General features: G+C 42.4%; 1 protein-coding gene across 2 annotated transcripts in view; it reads left to right on the top strand.

Annotated features, from left to right (window-relative positions):
• Positions 1 to 18,378, top strand: part of Cog4 (component of oligomeric golgi complex 4) — a 42,207-nt gene that overhangs the window by 5,526 nt on the left and 18,303 nt on the right. For both annotated transcript variants that reach the window (XM_045140631.1, XM_045140640.1), the window contains exons 3-9: positions 2,153 to 2,267; positions 3,352 to 3,526; positions 7,207 to 7,400; positions 8,216 to 8,321; positions 9,071 to 9,228; positions 10,519 to 10,577; positions 15,560 to 15,693. In XM_045140631.1, the coding sequence (XP_044996566.1) occupies positions 2,153 to 2,267; positions 3,352 to 3,526; positions 7,207 to 7,400; positions 8,216 to 8,321; positions 9,071 to 9,228; positions 10,519 to 10,577; positions 15,560 to 15,693 (941 nt within the window). The remainder of the gene's footprint in view (positions 1 to 2,152; positions 2,268 to 3,351; positions 3,527 to 7,206; positions 7,401 to 8,215; positions 8,322 to 9,070; positions 9,229 to 10,518; positions 10,578 to 15,559; positions 15,694 to 18,378) is intronic.

Genomic DNA, 18,378 nt, shown 5'->3' with positions numbered 1-18,378 from the left:
AGCTCTCATCCTGAAATTAAGGGAGGAGCATCCAAGGAATAATCTTTTTTTTTTTTTTTTTTTTTTTTTGGCTTTTTGAGGTAGGGTCTCACTCTGGTCCATGCTGACCTGAATTAACAATTAACTATGTAGTCTCAGGGTGGCTTCAAACTCACCACGATTCTCCTATCTCTGCCCCACGAGTGCTGGGATTAAAGGCATGTGCCACCATGCCGGACATTTTTTTTAATACCACATTTTATTCAGATTTTACAAAGGAAAGTGGAAAGGGGAAGGCTGGGAGATAAGGGGAGATAAAGTGGGGAGAAGAGATGTACACCATGTGGAGCACAAAAACCCATGTGGGCCACATGTAGCTCAGGAGTTCATGTGACCAGATATGGATCTGGGGAAAAAAGCATGGAAAGAAAAAAGAAAGTTCAGTCGGGCATGGTGGTGCGTGCCTTTAATCCCAGCACTCAGGAGGCAGAGGTAGGAGGATCACTGAGAGTTTAAGGCTCAGGTCAGCCTGAGCCGGAGTGAGACCCTACCTCAAAAAAAAAAAAAAAAGAAAGAAAGAAAGAAAAGAAAGTTCAAGGAGCTCCTGCCATGTAGGGAGCTGGAGGGCTGGAGGAGATGAAGAACCAATGTGGAGAGTAATGGCTGGGGGTGCCCTCCCAACTGGGCCTAGGCTAGGACCTTGCCAGCTCAGGCCCAGCCAAGGGAAAAACTCACCCACAGAGGGAGTTCCCAAGTGATCAGAGAGCCTCCCCTCCCTTTGCAAAGGTATTTATAACCTTAGGGTGGTGTCTTTTGGCCCAAGTGAACCAGAGAGCCAGCTGGTTGATTAGGACTAGGGGCTATCTCAGGAAGAGATTAGCTTAACTTGACCAACCACCATGTTTAAATCCTATGAAAGACCTCTCTCCCAGGAGGGACCCTGACTGTAGAAAAATAGTTCTGTGGAACTAGGCAAGAAGTAAGAAAAACTTTTCATCTTCAGGGCTCCGGTCACCCTAACTCTACCCACCTTCATTCTCACCTCTCATGAGAAGACACACTAACTGCTGTTAGAGGACAAAGGAACAATGATGTCAGATAGTTAAGTATTTCCTGTGGAATGGGCAGTTAGAGAGTCTCTCCAAGAGAGGGAAACTATTCTAAAGGACCCCAGAAGTGTATTGCTGGAGTGCAGGAAGATAGTCTTGGAAGAGAATGTTGGGGAGAAAGAATAAAAGTAACAAGTTAATGAGAAGTGAGCACATAGCAGTCTGGTCACCTTCAGGGCTATCCTTCTTATGGATTTCTAGGCCTTGGGGAACATTCCAGGGAATCCAAGTAGACAGAGTTGGATTGTCTTAGGACCATCTGAGCATGCTTGAGCTAGCTGCCATTTTCTTCCAGCACTGTTCATCAAATGGCACAGTAGTGTCTTACATAGTCTGAATCTGTTTCCATATGGCTTGTGAAACATTCGTGATATTAGCAGTTATCAGAACTACATGCACAACATTTAACTTTGATACCATATTTTGTATAATAGCCTTCTAGCTTGTACCTTTTTAAATTTGTCCTGGGGGTAGTCAGGGCCAAAGATTGGTACCATAGAGCCATTGGGTACCATTAAAGGCTGTACAAATACATTTTTTGGTCTCAGGACTTGTTTAACAATGTCCTGACACAAGTTAGAAGATTCACTATTGTTCCCAGTTTAAGGAAATCTTTTGAATTAAGTGACCTTTGGTCTGAGTCATCTATATATGTACATTCTAGATTTGAAAGTAACCCTTTTGACATCTATGGTTGTTTTTTCTTAGTATAGAATTAGACCTTTGTAACCAAGCCTCGAACCGGGGTTCTTAGGCTTCACAGGCAAGTGCTTAACCGCTAAGCCATCTCTCCAGCCCAATTTTTTTTTTCTTCTAAGGGCAGGGACATGGCTCAAGTTAAGATGCTTGTTTGCAAAGCTTAAAGGCCCAACCTAAAGCCAGATACTTTAGTGATACACTCATCTGTAGTTCATTTACAGTGACAGATGTGCCCATTTACTCTCATATTCTCTCCTCACAAATGTATTTTTAAAGAGAGAAAAAGAGATGTCTCCATCTGGAAAGGGGAGACTTCTCATTTCTTCCTCTGTGGAGATGTTTGTGCTGACAATTTATTTCTCCAGTCCCAACCTGCAGTTGATTGAGGGAGATGCAAAGCAACTGGCTGGCATGATCACCTTTACCTGCAACCTGGCTGAGAATGTGTCCAGCAAAGTCCGCCAACTAGACCTGGCCAAGGTAATCCTGTTGAGCTTTTAATGTTTGAGTTAGTAGAAGGGAAGAAGGGAGTAAAGAAATTACCACAGTGGAGACCAGATTAGCACCATCCACTAGTACTAGAAACCTAATATGAAGTGCCAGAACCAGGCAAAGATATGACATTAGAGTGAATTGCAGGTCGGCCTGGGCTAGAGTGAGACACGACTTCAAAAAGGATGGGGGGAAAAAACACCTAAAAACAAAGTATCCCAGCAATGCAAGGCTGGTTAACATCTGAAATTAATGTAAAGTCAATAAAGGACAAAATCCACATAATCCTTCAATCCTTTCAGAGACTCAGATAAAGCATTTGACCAAATTTTTTTTTTTTTAATTTTTATTTATTTATTTATTTATTTGAGAGTGACAGACACAGAGAGAAAGACAGATAGAGGGAGAGAGAGAGAATGGGCGCGCCAGGGCTTCCAACCTCTGCAAACGAACTCCAGACGCGTGCGCCCCCTTGTGCATCTGGCTAACGTGGGACCTGGAGAACCGAGCCTCGAACCGGGGTCCTTAGGCTTCACAGGCAAGCGCTTAACCGCTAAGCCATCTCTCCAGCCCCATTTGACCAAATTTAATATCTTTTTTGTTTGTTTTTGTTTTTTGAGGTAGGGTCTCACTCTGACTCAGGCTGACCTGGAATTACTATGCAGTCTCAGGGTGGCCTCAAACTCACAGTGATCCTCCTACCTCTGCCTCCTAAATGCTGGGATTAAAGGCATGTGCCACCACATCCGGCTTAATATCTCTTTAAGATTAAAAAATAAAAAAGAGGACCTATAGTTAACTAAGCTCTACTTCTAAATGTCCCTACCTTCTAGAGAGGATTTTTGTTTATTTGTTTTGTTTTGTTTGTTTGGTTTTGGTTTTTCAAGATAGGGTTTCACTCAAGCCCAGGCTGACCTGGACTTCACTCTATTCTCAGGGTGGCCTTGTACTCAAGGTGATCTTCCTACCTCTGCCTCCCGTGTGCTGGGATCAAAGGCATGCGCCACCACGCCCAGCCTAGGAGGGTGTTTGAAGGAATAGGACATTGTCTAAGCACAAAGTATTTTTGCAGAACCGCCTCTATCAGGCCATTCAGAGAGCTGATGACATCTTAGACCTGAAGTTCTGCATGGATGGAGTTCAGACTGCTTTGAGAAATGAAGATTATGAACAAGCTGCTGCCCATATTCATCGTTACTTGTGCCTGGACAAGTCAGTCATTGAGCTCAGCCGACAGGGCAAAGAAGGTCAGCATTCTTTGTTGTTTTTTTGTTTGCTTTGTTTTTGCTTGTTTGTTTTTTCCAGGTGATGTCTTGCTATTGCCCAGGCTGTTTTGGAATTCACTATGTAGTCTCAAGGTGGCCTCAACTCACAGTGGTACTCCTACCTCTGCCTCCTAAGTGCTGGGATTAAAGGCGTGTACCTCCATACTCAGCAGTTTGTTTTTGAAGCAGGTCCTCAATCTAGCCGAGGCTGGCCTGGAATTCAGTCACTAGCCCAGATAGCCTCAAACTCATGGAGATTCTTCTACCTTAGCCTTCCAAGTGCTTGAATTAAAGGTATGCACCACTATGACTGGCTCCAAATTGTTGATTTCTACTTGGTTACAAGCATCTGTAGTCTGTACTAAGCAAACTGAACCAAGAAAAAAGCATGTGTTGCTAGGCATGAGCCTAGCATGAGCCACTGTTGGCTCATGCTTACAATGACAGCATTTGGGAAGCTGAGTCAAGGAAGATAACCATGAGGGTTTTGTTTTGTTTTGTTTTTATTTGAGAGAGACAGACAGAGAGAGAAAAAGGCAGAGAGAGAGGGAGAGAGAGAGAATGAGTACATCAGGGCTTCCAGCCACTGCAAACGAACTTCAGACGTGTGTGCCCCCTTGTGCATCTGGCTAATGTGGGTCCTAGGGAATCAAGCCTCGAACAGGGGTCCTTTGGCTTCACAGGCAAGCACTTAACCGCTAAGCCATCTCTCCAGCCGAGATAATCATGAGTTTTAAGACCTACCTAGGTTATAGAGTAAGAACCATGTTTCATAAAACACCAAAAAAAAAAAAAAACTCTTGTGTTATAGGGAAGCTTCCAGATTGGAAATAGGCCATAGATAAGTTGTATGCCATCCTGGGACCAATATTATTAATCCCTTTTGATGGGAAAATAAACTGAACTTGATTCTCTAATCAATGTGTTCCTTGTACTTGAACACATTGCTTATAAAATGAAATTCTTAAGCTGGGCATTATGGTGCATGCCTTTAATCCCAGCACTCCGCAGAGGCAGAGGTAGAAGGATCACTGTGAGTTGGAGGCCACCCTGAGACTATAGTGAATTCCAGGTTGGCCTGGGCTAGAGCAAGACCCCACCTTGAAAAGACAACAACAAAATCTTAGCCTGCTATTCTGGGCTTTACAGGGTCCTAATTCTCACTTATTCACTCATGCCTCCATTCATGGTACAAATATTTTTTCAGTTCCTCTAAGCCAGATAGGTACTATTTACAGTAGTACACATCTAGTAGTCTGCATCATATTTCTGCTTCTGTTCCTCATTCCCTTTATGTTAGACATGTTCTACTTACAATAGTCCACAAATACTCATCATGTTTCTGTTCTATTCCTCTTATTTCATTCTCTTTATACCAGATAGATACTGCTTCCATTAGTCTACAAATGCTCCTCATATTTCTACTCTGTTCTATTATTCTACTCTGCTCTATTATTTCATTCTATTTTTAAAAATAATTTCTATTTATTTATTTGAGAGAGAGAGAAAGAGGCAGATAGAAAGAAAGAGAATGTAGGCGGGCATGGTGGCTCATACCTTTAATCCTAGCACTTGGGAGGCAGAGGTAAGAGTTTGAGGCCACCCTGAGACTACATAGTGAATTCTAGGTCAGCCTGGGCTACAGTGAAACCCTACCTTGAAAAAAAATAAAATAAAGAGAATGGGCACGCCAGGGCCTCCAGCCACTGCAAACAAACTAGATGCATGCACCACTTTGTGCATCTGGCTTATGTGGGTCCTGGGGAATTGAACATGGGTCCTTAGGCTTTGCCAGCAAGTGCCTTACCTGTTTAGCAATCTCTCTAGCCCTTATTTCATTCTCTTTATGCCAGTTATGTACTGTTCACAGTACTTTACAAATACTCATATTTCTGTTTCTGTTTCTCTTATTTCATTTTATTTTCTTGGAATATATGTTCCTCTTACTCAAATATAAAAATCCTGCCCATCTTTGAGCCTTGATAAATCATTTTTTTATCTTAAATAATTTTTTTATTAACAACTTCCATATTATAAAAAATACCCATGGTGATAACCTCCCTACCCCCACTTACCCCTTTGAAACTCCACTCTCCATCATACCCCCTCCCCATCTCAATCAGTCTCTCTTTTACTTTTGATGTCTTGATCTTTTCCTCCTCTTGATGGTCTTATGCAGGTAGTGTCAGGCACTGTGAGATATCCGGGCCATTTTGTGTCTGGAGGGAGCAATGTTGTAAGGAGTCCTGCCCTTCCTTTGGCTCTTACATTCTTTCCACCACCTCTAATGCATTAGACCCTGAGCCTTGGAAGGTGTGATACAGATATTGCAGTACTGAGCACTGAGGTCATTTCTTTCCATCACCATGATACCTTCTGAGTCATCCCAAGCTCACTGCCATCTGAAAACAGAAGATTCTCTACCCAAAGTGAGAGTAGCATTAATATAAGGGTGTGAACATTAACAGAAGTGCTTACTGGACAGTTTGATAAGCATAGTATATACATTTGGCCAGACAACAGCAGACATTATATCCCTAGGGCTTATGACTACCCCTGTTTTAAGTTTTCAGTCTCAGGGATGTATTCCCTTCCCATGGAGCGGGCCTCCAGTCCAATTAGAGGGCAGTTGATTTCCCCCAAAACTGACGTGCCACTATTGCACCCATTGGCTCATTTGGCCTGGCTGGCCAATTATAAGACTTGCAGTGTCCACTGATGAGTATCTTCACTGCTCATTTCTCTTTCTCCCATTGAACTGCATGCAGAAGGGCTATTTCCAACTTTCTGTCAGCTGATCTACATGGAGGAGGTTATCAGCTCAGTTCCAGCAAGATTTCTCAGTGGCCTTGCAGCCCAAGTATATGGAGTCTTCAGCAATAGGGTCTTACCATCTATTTTTGGTGGGAAACCAAGGGCCACGGCAATGGCCTATAATGTTTTGGGGGCATCAGGGATCTCCCTGGCCAACAGCTCACTGGAAGATATCCCATCCCTGACACTGAAAATTTTCTAGCAACGACCTACAGCTCCTGAGTGTTCCATTGTCCAAAAAAGTCAGATTACATATGTTTTATTTATATCCTCTTAGATTTTGGTTAGCTGTCCCTCCACCTTTCCTTTACTCAATCTCTTCCCCAGACCTGATTTTGGGCCTTTTCACCCCCATTAATCTATTCTTCTACTTACAGATATATAATACCATCCTATTAAGTACATTCCTCCCTTCCTTTCTCTTCCCTTTCTATCTCTTTTCTAGCTTACTGGCCTCTGCTACTGAGTTTTTTCCTTCTCACACAGAAGCTCAGCATGATAGATCATTTTTGACTTTTAGCTAAGCCATTTCTCCAACCCTTGGTTTTTTGTTTTTCAATGTAGGGTCTTGCTCTAGCCCCAGGCTGACCTGGGATTCACTATGTAGTCTCAGGCTGGCCTCAAACTCACAGCAATCCTCCTGCCTCTGCTTCTCAGTGCTGGGATTAAAGGCGTGCACCACTGCACCCCACTGATTACTGTTTTAATTATCCACATTACTAGCACAGTGTCTTGTATACATTAAGCTCTGAATACCTATTTGCCAAGTGAATACTGGCATACAAAATGTCATGGACATGGTGTAGTATCTTCTTCACAGTAATTCTCATTTTCTCCCCATTGAACAGGAAGCATGATTGATGCCAACTTAAAATTGCTGCAGGAAGCTGAGCAGCGTCTCAAAGCCATAGTAGCAGAGAAGTTTGCCATTGCTACCAAGGAAGGGGATTTGCCTCAGGTGGAACGGTTCTTCAAAATCTTCCCACTGCTGGGTTTGCATGAGGATGGACTAAGCAAGTTCTCAGAATACCTTTGCAAACAGGTATGGACCTTGGTTGCTTGGGAGGATAATGGTATGGTGCTATGACTACAGAGTAAGACAATAGACAAGCCAAGTTTCTTGAATTTCTTCTCTTTCCTCCTTTCCCCACAGTGTCATGGACTGAACCCAGTCCTTGACTTTGCTAGGTAGAGCATGCTGTCTTTGAACTTTCAGTGTGATCCTCCTGCCTCTTTCTTCTGAGTTCTGTGGTTAACAAGTCTGTTTTCTCTCTCCTAAATATGACTCCTCTTTCTTTCTTTCTTTCTTTCTTTCTTTCTTTCTTTCTTTCTTTCTTTCTTTCTTTCTTCGTTTCATTTCGTTTCGTTTCGTTTCGTTTCGTTTCGTTTTTTTTTTGAGGTAGCCCAGGCTGACCTGGAATTCACTATGTATTCTCAGGGTGGCCTCAAACTCACAGCAATCTTCCTATCTCTGCCTCCCAAGTGCTGGGATTAAAGACATGCACCACCATGCCTGGCTTCAACAAAGAAGTGTTAATGTAACAAGTTATACTTTGAGAAGATTTTTGAAATTAGTGCTGCTCTCCCTTTATCTAATGTTTGTTCATATATCCAAAGAGAATAAAAGCATTGTTTATACCTCCAGATAGAACCATCACATACTCAAGTTAATGTGTTGCTTGACCTCCAATCTCCAGAGCCCTCCCCTGCATCACTATCACACACACATACAATGCAAGGTTCCTGTGTGTTCCTGGGGCTCCAACCATTAAGGAAAACACAGCAGAAGATAAAGTACCCTTTATGAGGTTGGGCTTTGGTTTGAGAAGTTTTTGTGGACTTTCTCCTTTTTTCCAGGTGGCCACTAAAGCTGAAGAGAACCTGCTCTTGGTGCTCGGGTCAGACATGAGTGATCGAAGAGCTGCGGTCATCTTTGCAGACACACTCACCCTCCTGTTTGAAGGTGAGCCTTGTTCTTCACTCTAGGTAGGCTAGAGACGTTTCCATCTGACTTCTGTATCCTAGTCTTCTTTCTTCTCTAGTTTGATGTGTTTAATCTAATTCTGTAGTTTACTATATATTGATTTATTGCCTAATTGGCTTCCAAATTTAGTATTCGATTAGCAAGGTTAGAATCTCTCCAATATTTGATCTTCTCTAGCTCTCAAGACCCAAGCCCTAAGAGAAAATTTAACCTTAAAATAAATTGCCACAAGAATGATCCTGGGCTGGGGGGATGGCTCAGTGGATAAAGGCACTTGTTTGCAAAGCTTGCTGACTCAGGTTCAGTTCCCCAGTACCCACATAAAACCAGATACACAATGTGGTACATGCATTTGGAGTTTGTTTGCAGTGGCAAGAGGCCTTGGTACACTCATCCTCTCTCTGTCTCACTCTGTGCCTTTCTTTGCTCACAAATAAATACATGAAAATACATATAAAAAAAGAATGATCTTGATTTCCAAAGATGCCACTAGAGAAAACAGTATCAATATAATTTGAGTGCCTTATTACCAATGACTGTTCATATTCAACAAATGAATTTTCTTAGAAATTCCTGGCACCAACTAGAACTATCCACGTTCATTTTAGGAAATGAAGTAGCTGGAAAGGATTGATTCAGATGTGGGTTAGTCCTGGGTGACAGGGAGGCATTTGTTTTGTGGGAAAATATTTGATATCTAACCCTCTAACTTTCTTATGTATTTGCAGGGATTGCCCGCATTGTGGAAACCCACCAGCCCATAGTAGAGACGTATTATGGACCAGGGAGACTTTATACTCTGATCAAATATCTTCAGGTAGAATGTGATAGGCAGGTGGAAAAGGTGGTAGACAAGTTCATCAAGCAAAGGAACTACCATCAACAGGTGAGTAAAGGAAAAATTACTAATGATTTGGAAGCAATTTTAGCCAAAGATACCCAGTATAAGAGGTGAAAAAAAAAGATGAGATAGCCGGGCGTGGTGGCGCACGCCTTTAATCCCAGCACTTGGGAGGCAGAGGTAGGAGGATCTTCGAGAGTTCGAGGCCACCCTGAGACTACATAGTGAATTCCAGGTCAGCCTGAGCCAGAGTGAGACCCTACCTCGAAAAACCAAAAAAAAAAAAAAAAAAAAAAAAAAAGATGAGATAGAGAGATTGCTCAGTGGTCAAGGCACTTGCCTGCAAAGCCTAACAATGAGGGTTCGATTGCCCAGTACACACGTAAAGCCAGATGCACAAAGTAGCACATTTGGAGTTTGCTGGGGCTAGAGGTTCTGGTACACCCATTTTCTCCCTCCCCCTCCTCTTCTTGTAAATAAACAAAATAAAATATTAGGGCTGGAGAGATGGCTTAATGGTTAAGGTCTTTGCCTGCCAAAGCCAAAGGATATCAGCTTGATTCTCTAAGACCCACATAAGCCAGATGCAGAAGGAGGTGCATGCATCTTGATTTCATTTGCAGTGGCTGGAGGCTCTGGCATGCCCATTCTCTATCTCTCTCCTCCTTTCTCTCAAATAAATAAATAAATATATTAAAAAAGAAAAAGAAAGATAAATGCTGAATGTACACTGGCCATCTCTTTGCCTAGGGTCTATTGAATGTCAAATAGTTTATCTTGAATTTGTTCTATTTCCATACCTGTGAGCAAAGGAGAGAAAAGTAGTATGTAGAAATAGGAATATGAGCTGGGTGTGGTGGCACACTTCTTTAATCCTAGCACACCACAGGCAGAGGTAGGAAGATTGCCATGAGTTCGAGGCCACCCTGAAACTACATAGTGAATTCCAAGACAGCCTTGGCTAGAACAAGACCCTATCTCAACCCCCCCCCCCAAAGAAAAAGGAATATAAGCTGGATGTGGGCACATGTCTTTCATCCTAGCACTCCTGAGGCAGAGGTAGGAGGCTCACCCTAAGACTGATAGTGAGCTCCCGATCAGCCTGGTCTAGAGTGAGACCCTAACTCGAAGGAAGAAAAAAAAAACCCGAAAGTAAGTATTTAGCATCTAAAGCAAAAAGAAAGGAAGGAAGGAAGGAAGGAAGGAAGGAAGGAAGGAAGGAAGGAAGGAAGGAAGGAAGGAAGGAAGGAAGACTGACTGACTTCTGGCTTGAAAGAAAGGTAAGCAGATAATTGAGGTCAGAAAAGGTATTCTCATTTTTTTGGTGTTTTGCAGTTTCGTCTTGTCCAGAACAGCTTGATAAGAAATTCTGCAACAGAAAAAATTGAACCAAGGTAATCATCTCATTTTCTTCATCTCACAACAGTTTGAATTGATAGTCATATGTGAAACTATTCTGTTAAAGTATGGTTTTGTTTTTAAAATATTCAAGCAATTGTTCTTTCTTTTCTGATTTATTTTTGTTTGTTTGTTTGTTTTGGTTTTTGTTGTTGTCCCCTGCCCCCCCCGCCCCCACTTCCCCACCCTGGCAAGATCTCTAACTCTGGCTCACCTGGAACTCACTCTGTACTTCCCTCAACCTCACAGCAGTCCTCCTACCTCTGCCTCCCAAGTGCTGGAATTAAAGGGGTGTGCCACCATGCGTAGCTAAAAAAAAAACTACATATTTTTAAAACTTATTTGATAGAGAGAAATAGAGAGTATGGGCCTCTTGCCACTGCAGATGTACTCCAGACACATGGGCCAGTTTGTGTCTGGCTTTATGTGGGTACTGAGGAACCAAACCCAGGCCAGCAAGCTTTGCAAGCAATTTTTTTTGACAGCTGAGCCATTTCTTCAGCCCACCAATACTTTATTCCTGATTCCCCTCCAGTTACACTTATTTATTTATTTATTTGTATGGGCTGGAGAGATGGCTTAGCGGTTAAGCGTTTGCCTGTGAAGCCTAAGGACCCTGGTTCAAGGCCCAATTCCCCAGGACCCACGTTAGCCAGATGTACAAGGGAGCGCACACGTCTGAAGTTCGTTTGCAGTAAATAGAGGCCCTGGCGCGCCCATTCTCTTTCTCTCTCTCTGCCTTCTTCTCTCTGTCTGTCACTTTCAAATAAATAAATAAAAATAAACAAAAAATATTTATTTATTTATTTGTAAGGTGAAAGACAGGGCTCACCAAGGCCTCCTGCAGCTGCAAACAAACTCCAGATGCATGAACCGCTCTGTGCATTTGGCTTTATGTAGATACTGAGGAATCAAATCAGGACCTTTAGGCTTTGCAAGTGAACACATGTAAACTACTGAGGAGCCATCTCTTCAACCACCACCACCCCCTTTGGCTTTGTTCTTTTTTTTTTTTTTTTTTTTTTTTTGAGGTAGGGTCTTGCTCTAGACCTGGCTTACCTGGAACTTACTCTGTACTTCCGAGGCTGGCCTTCAACTCACGATGATTCTCCCACCTCTGCCTCTTAAGTGCTGGGATTAAAGGTCTGTGCTAGTCAACTGGGTGTGGTGATGCATGCCTTTAATCCCAGCACTCTGGATATATTTTTAGAGAGAAAGAGAATTGGCACACCAGGGCCTCAACCACCGTTATCAAACTACAGATGCTTGTGCCACCTAGTGGGCATACATGACCTTGCGCTTGCCTCACCTTTGTGCCTCTGGTTTATGTGGAATCTGGAGAATTGAACATAGGTCTTTAGGCTTTGCAGGCAACCACATTAATCAGTAAGCCATCTCTCCAACTCTAAAAATATTTATTTTTATTTTAATTATTTTCAAATAAATAGAGAAGAGAGCTGGGTGTGGTGATGCACGCCGTTAATCCCAGCGCTCGGAAGGCAGAGATAAGAGGATCACTGTGAGTTCGAGACCACCCTGAGAATGCAGAGTGAATTCCAGGTCAACCTGAGCTAGAGTGAGACCCTACCTTGAAAAACCAAAAAATAAAATAAAATAAATAAATAGAAGAGACAGATGGAGAAAATGGGCATAGTAAGGTCTTCAGCCACTACAAACTCCAGACACATGTGCCACTTTGTGCATCTGGCTTTATGTGGGTGCTGGGGAACTGAACCTGCATCCTTTGGATTTGCAGGCAAGCATCTTAACTAGTAAGCCATGTCTCCAACCTAACAATCAATTTTTTTTTTTGTCTTCTTGTTTTGGGTTTTTTTTTCCCCTGAGGTTTTAAAAAAAAAAAATGTTTTATTTATTTATTTGAGAGAGAGAAAAAAAGCAGATAGAGATGAGCATGCCACTGTAGCCACTGCAAAGGAATTCCAGACTTATGTGGCCACCTGGTACATCTGGCTTATATGGGTACTGGGGAATCAAATCTGGGTCCTTAGGCTTCTCAAGCAAGTACCTTAACCACTAAGCCATCTGTCCAGCCCAGGTTTTTTTTTTTTCTGTTTGTATGTGTGTGTGTTTATTTGTTTGTTTGTTTTGAGGTATTGTCTCATTATAGCCCAGGCTAACCTGGATCTCACTCTGTAGTCCCAAACTGGCCTCAAACTTACAGCAATCCTCTTACTTCTGCCTCCCAAGTGATGGGATTAAAGGCATGCTTTATTTGACAGAGAAAGAGGGGGAGAGAGAGAGAGAGAGAGAGGGTGTGCCAGGGCCTCCAGCCACTGCAAATGAACTCCAGATGTGTATGCCCCCTTGGGCATCTGGCTAACATGGGTCTTGGGGAATTGAACCTGGGTCCTTTGGCTTTGCAGGCAAACACCTTAACCACTAACCTATCCCTCCAGTCCAACAATCAAGTTTTAATGAGAATACATTATGTGCCAGATACTGGTTCCTGTTTGGAAGCAAATAAAATTACCAAAAACAGACAAAAGTTTGGTAGTAATAATAACTAATACATACATAATGCTTATTGTATGTGAGGTATTTAACAAATATTAAGCCATTACTCTAAGGTACCTTAACCTCTATTCTATTATTGAGAACTGTCCTATACATTGTGAGATGGATAGCAGTAGTCCTCATTTCTACCTACTAGATACTAATAGTTCACTAAGGGGCAAAATCACTCTCAGTTGTAAATCTATAAATATTTTACAGATGAAGAACCTAAAGCCTAAAAAGGCTACATGACTTGCTAAAGGCAATACAGCTAGAAAATGGCAGAGGTAAAAGTAGAATCAAAACAATTTGGCTAGAGTCTATGGTGATAACTGCTGTGGTATTCTAAATGTATGGTATAAGAAAGCATATAATGAAATATAACAAGATCTGGAGAAGTTTTAGGAGTATTTGAAAAAACTGCAGTCTAATATAGCTGAAGTATAGAGTTTTGGAGAGACCCTGAGGTAGATGAATATGGGGAGGTTGTTATAGTTGATCCAAGGTCTTTGTATCCTGAGAGCTGTGAAAACTATATGCCCTAGAGTAAGACCCTACCTCGAAAAACAAACAAACAAACAAAAAAAAACCCTAATATGCCCAAATTTATTTTTGTATCTAGGGCGACTTCATCTTCATTCTTGTTCATGTGGATATCAGTGGGCCCTGCACAATTCATTGAATCATTCATTCATTCCCCATTGTCTTAGCAGTCCCATTGAGAATCAGTTGACTGTCTAGACTCTTAATTCTGTTCCATTTATATGTATATCTTTATGTTAGTACCACATACTTATAATGTGTATCTTTATGCTAGTACCACATATTTTTAATATATTTTATGTATTTATTTAAGTGAGAAAGAGGGAGAGGGAAAGAGAGAGAGAATGGGCGTGCCAGGGCCTCTAGCCACTGCAAACAAACTCCAGATGCATGTGCCACCTTGTGCATCTGGCTTACATGGGTACTGGGGAATTGAACCTGGGTCCTTAGGCTTCCCAGGCAAGTGCCTTAACCACTAAGCCATCTGTCCAGCCCCCATATTTTTAATAAATATATTTTGAGAGAGAGAAAGAGGCAGGGAGAGGGTGAACATGCCTGGGCCTTCAGCCACTGCAAATGAACTCCAGATGCATGTGCCTCCTTGTGCATCTGGCTTACATGGGTCCTGGAGAATCAAACCAGGATCCTTTGGCTTTGCAGGCAAATGCCTTAACTGCTAAGCCATCTCTCCAGTACGTACGTACGTACGTACGTACATACATACATACATACATACATACATACATACATACATATATTAAATATTTTATTTATTAGAGAGAGAGAGAATGGGCACACCAGGGCTCCAGCTTCTGACTTATATGGTCTTAGGGAATTGAACCTGGGTCCTTAGGCTTCATAGGCAAATGCCTTAACCACCAAGCCATCTCTCTAGCTATTAATACATTTTATTTATTTATTTGAGAGAGAGGCAGATAGAATGGGCATACCAGGGCCTCTAGCCACTGCAAACAAACTCCAGACACATGTACCACCTTGTGCATCTGGCTTATGTGGGTCCTGGGGCATTGAATCTGTAGGTTTTTCAGGCAAGCACCTTAATCACTAAGCTATCTCTCCAGCCCCCACATCTTTTTAATTAATTTATTTGTACATGTGAGAGTTTGTATGTGTGTATGTTGTGGGGAGGGGTGCTCCAGGGCCTCTCACAAGGGAACACCAGATTGCATCATTTTTGCATTTAGATTTATTTGAGTGGCTTGGGAATTTTGAATCTGGGCAAGCAGGCTTTGCAAGCAAGCACCTTTAACTGCTGAGCCATCTCCCCAGCCTCAAGTACTACATATTTATATGGTCATATTTAGGCTAGTTTTTTTTTTGTTGTTATTTTGTTTTTTTTGGGGGGGGGTAAGGTCACACTCTAGCTTATGATGACCTGGATTTCACTATGTAGTCTCAGGGTGGCCTCAAACTCAGTGATCCTCTTACCTCTGCCTCCTGAGTGCTGGGATTAAAGGTGTGCACCAGCACACCCAGCTTTTTCTGCCTATTTTGATTGCTATAACTTTGTAGTAAGTTTGAAAATCCGGAAGTATGAATCTTGGAATTTTGTTTTTTTCAGAATCATTTTAGCTACTCATTGGGACCTAGTTTAATGGTATATCCTAAAACTCCATAATTCAGTTAGAGACTGGGAGTATATTTTCTTTTATATAAGGTATAGGTCATTTTTATATCTAGCTATGGCAGAATGTCATGGGTAAATGATTGAGGTAAAATGCATACATGAAAATGTGATTAATAGCAGCTGTCTTATAATTGAAGCAGCACGGCCAGTCTAACCATCTGGCAGAGTTATCCTATTGGCCCAGTGGGAAGAGAGAATTGGGGCTGTGTTTGCCCTGTAGCTCTTCTCTTTAAGGGAATCCAGTGTCTGCATTCCTTCTACTCTGTGTCTCAGGGAACTGGACCCTATCCTGACTGAGGTCACACTGATGAATGCCCGCAGTGAATTGTACTTACGCTTCCTCAGGAAGAGGATCAGCTCAGATTTTGAGGTGGGGGATTCCATGGCCTCAGAAGAAGTAAAGCAAGGTAAAGCATGTTTCCCATATTCCATGGGATAGTGGCATATGTAGTTGGTACTGTCTTGTTATAGTAAAACCACAGATCTCTTACTAAGGAATCAACAGGGACTCGTTAGCCTTAGTGTGTCTCTAGAGGAATTTTAGATGTACCATGTTTTATAGTTGGACTGGATCTTGAAGGCCAAGAAGACTGATGTCTAGTTTGGGATGATTTTCCTCTGATCTTCACACACCTTGCTTTTTCCCAGCTCTGGCTTACGATTAGATTTTAGGAGATGCAAGTGAGTAAAAGTGCTTGCCACATAAGCATGAGGGCCAGAGAAGGCATGAGTTTGATCCCCAGCACCCACATAACAGCTGAGTATGGCCATTCATGCCTGTGACCCTAGTCCTGTGAGGAGCAGAGACCAGAGAATCTTTGGGGCTCACTGGTCAGCCAGTCTGACTAAAAACAGCAGCTTCAGGGTCAGTGAGAAAGTGTCTTAAGGAAATTGTTGATGAACGATCTAGGAGGATAGCTGGTATTCTCTTTCAACCTATACACACCACTCATACTGCATACGTGCACACCACACACAGACACGCAAAAGATGGGCCGTATGCTGGGCATAGTGGTGTCTACCTTTAATCCCGACACTCAGGAGGCAGAGGTAGGAGGAGGACTGCTGCAAGTTCGAGGCCACCCTGAGATACATAGTGAATTCCAAGTCAGCCTGGGCTACAACGAGACCCTACCTCAAAAATAAATGAAAAAAATGATGAGCTATAATCCAATTTCATTTTACAGATATATTCTCTAAGTGTTTCTCATTTATTATTATTATTATTATTATTATTATTATTATTATTATTATTATTTGGTTTTGAAACAGTGGCTCATGTAACTCAGGCTGGCCTTGAACTCCCAATGTAGCCAGAAATGACCTTGAACTTCTTTTTCAGTGTGTGTGTGTGTGTGTGTGTGTATTTGTGGGTGCTTGAGAGAAGAACTTCAGGTCCTTTCTTTATTACTCCTCTGTGCAATTCCTTAACATGAGGTCTCTCCCTCAATCTGAAGCTGCCATTTTTTACTCAGTGAGCCCCTGCAGTTCTCATTCTCCACCTCCATGGGCTGGGGTTACAACCTTGTGTGGCCAGCTTTTTACCTGAGTTCCAAGGAGTGGAACTCAGGTAGTCTTAGGCTCTCCCATATCCTCAGGTGTAAGCAGCAAATGCACTGAATTACTGAGTCATCCTCTCAGCCTGACCTTGAACTTTTCTTCCTGTCTCCACCTCCCAAATGTTAGGGCTACAGTCATGCAGCACCATGCATGACTCCTTTCTTATTTTTATTTTTAAGTTTAATTTAATTTTGTTTTTGTTTTTCAAGGTAGGGTCTCACTTTAGCCCAGGCTTACCTGGAATTCACCAAGTAGTCTCAGGATGGTCTCAAAGTCATGGCATTCCTCCTACCTCTGCCTCCCAAGTGCTAGGATTAAAGGTGTGTACCACACACGTGGCTGCTGTTTTTATTTTATTTTCTTAAAGATATAGTTTTAAACATTTTATTTATTTTATTTTTTAATTTTATTTTCTTTTTTAATATTTTAAAAATGTATTTATTTGACATCAAGACAGAGAGAGAGAGAGAGGCAGATAGATAGATAAGAGAATGGGAGCGCCAGGGCCTCTAGCCACTGCAGACGAACTCCAGACGCATGTGCCCCCTCATGCATCTAACTTATGTGGGACCTGGTGAATCAAGCCTCAAACTGGGGTCCTTAAGCTTCATAGGCAAGCACTTAACTGCTAAGCCATCTCTCCAGCCCACCTTTTAAAATATTTTTAAACAGTTTATCTAATTTATTTACTTGAGACAGGGGGAGGGGGGAGAGAGAGAGTGTGTGTGTGAGAATGGGTGCCCCAGGGCCTCCAGCCACTGCAAACAAACTCCAGATGCATGCGCCTCCTTGTGCATCTGGCTTATGTGGGTCCTGAAGTGTTGAACCTGGATCCTTTGGCTTTGTAGGCAAACACTTTAATCCCTAAGCCATCTCTCTGCCCATTCATTTTATTTTTTATTTGAGACAGAGAGAGTGTGGAGAGAGAGAGAGTAAGAATGGGTACTCAGGGCCTCCAGCCACTGCAGGTGAACTCCAGATGCATGTGACACCATATGCATCTGGCTTATGTGGGACCTGGAGAATGGAACCTGGATCCTTAGGCTTCACAGGCATATGCCTTAACTGCTAAGCCATCTCTCCAGCCCTGCCTTTTTAATTATTATTTTCATTTATTTATTTTTGGTTTTCCAAGGTAGGGTCTTGCTCTAGCTCAGGCTGACCTAGAATTCACTATGTAGTCTCAGGGTGGCCTCAAATTCACAGCAATCCTCCTGCCTCTGCCTGCCAAGTGCTGAGAATGAAGGCGTGCGCCACAATGCCCAGCTTTGTTTTAGTTTTTCAACATAGGGTCTCACTCTAAAAAGCTTCTTCACATATTTTTTTGAGGCAAGCCCAACAAACTGGCATGCACATATATATTTGCTAGAGAGCAAAAAAGAGAGAGAATTGGCAAGTCAGGGCCTCCAACCACTTTAATTGAACTCCAGATGCTAGCACTCCTTGTGTACATGTGCAACCTCGCGCACTTTTGTCACCTTGTGTGCATGGCCTATGTGGGACCTGGAGAGTTGAACATGGGACCTTAGGCT

The sequence above is a fragment of the Jaculus jaculus genome, chromosome 1 (assembly GCF_020740685.1).
Source record: "Jaculus jaculus isolate mJacJac1 chromosome 1, mJacJac1.mat.Y.cur, whole genome shotgun sequence".
Taxonomy (NCBI): Eukaryota; Metazoa; Chordata; class Mammalia; order Rodentia; family Dipodidae; genus Jaculus; species Jaculus jaculus.
The sequence above is the reverse complement of the archived record's forward strand: the minus strand, read 5'-3'. Positions and strand labels throughout refer to the sequence as shown.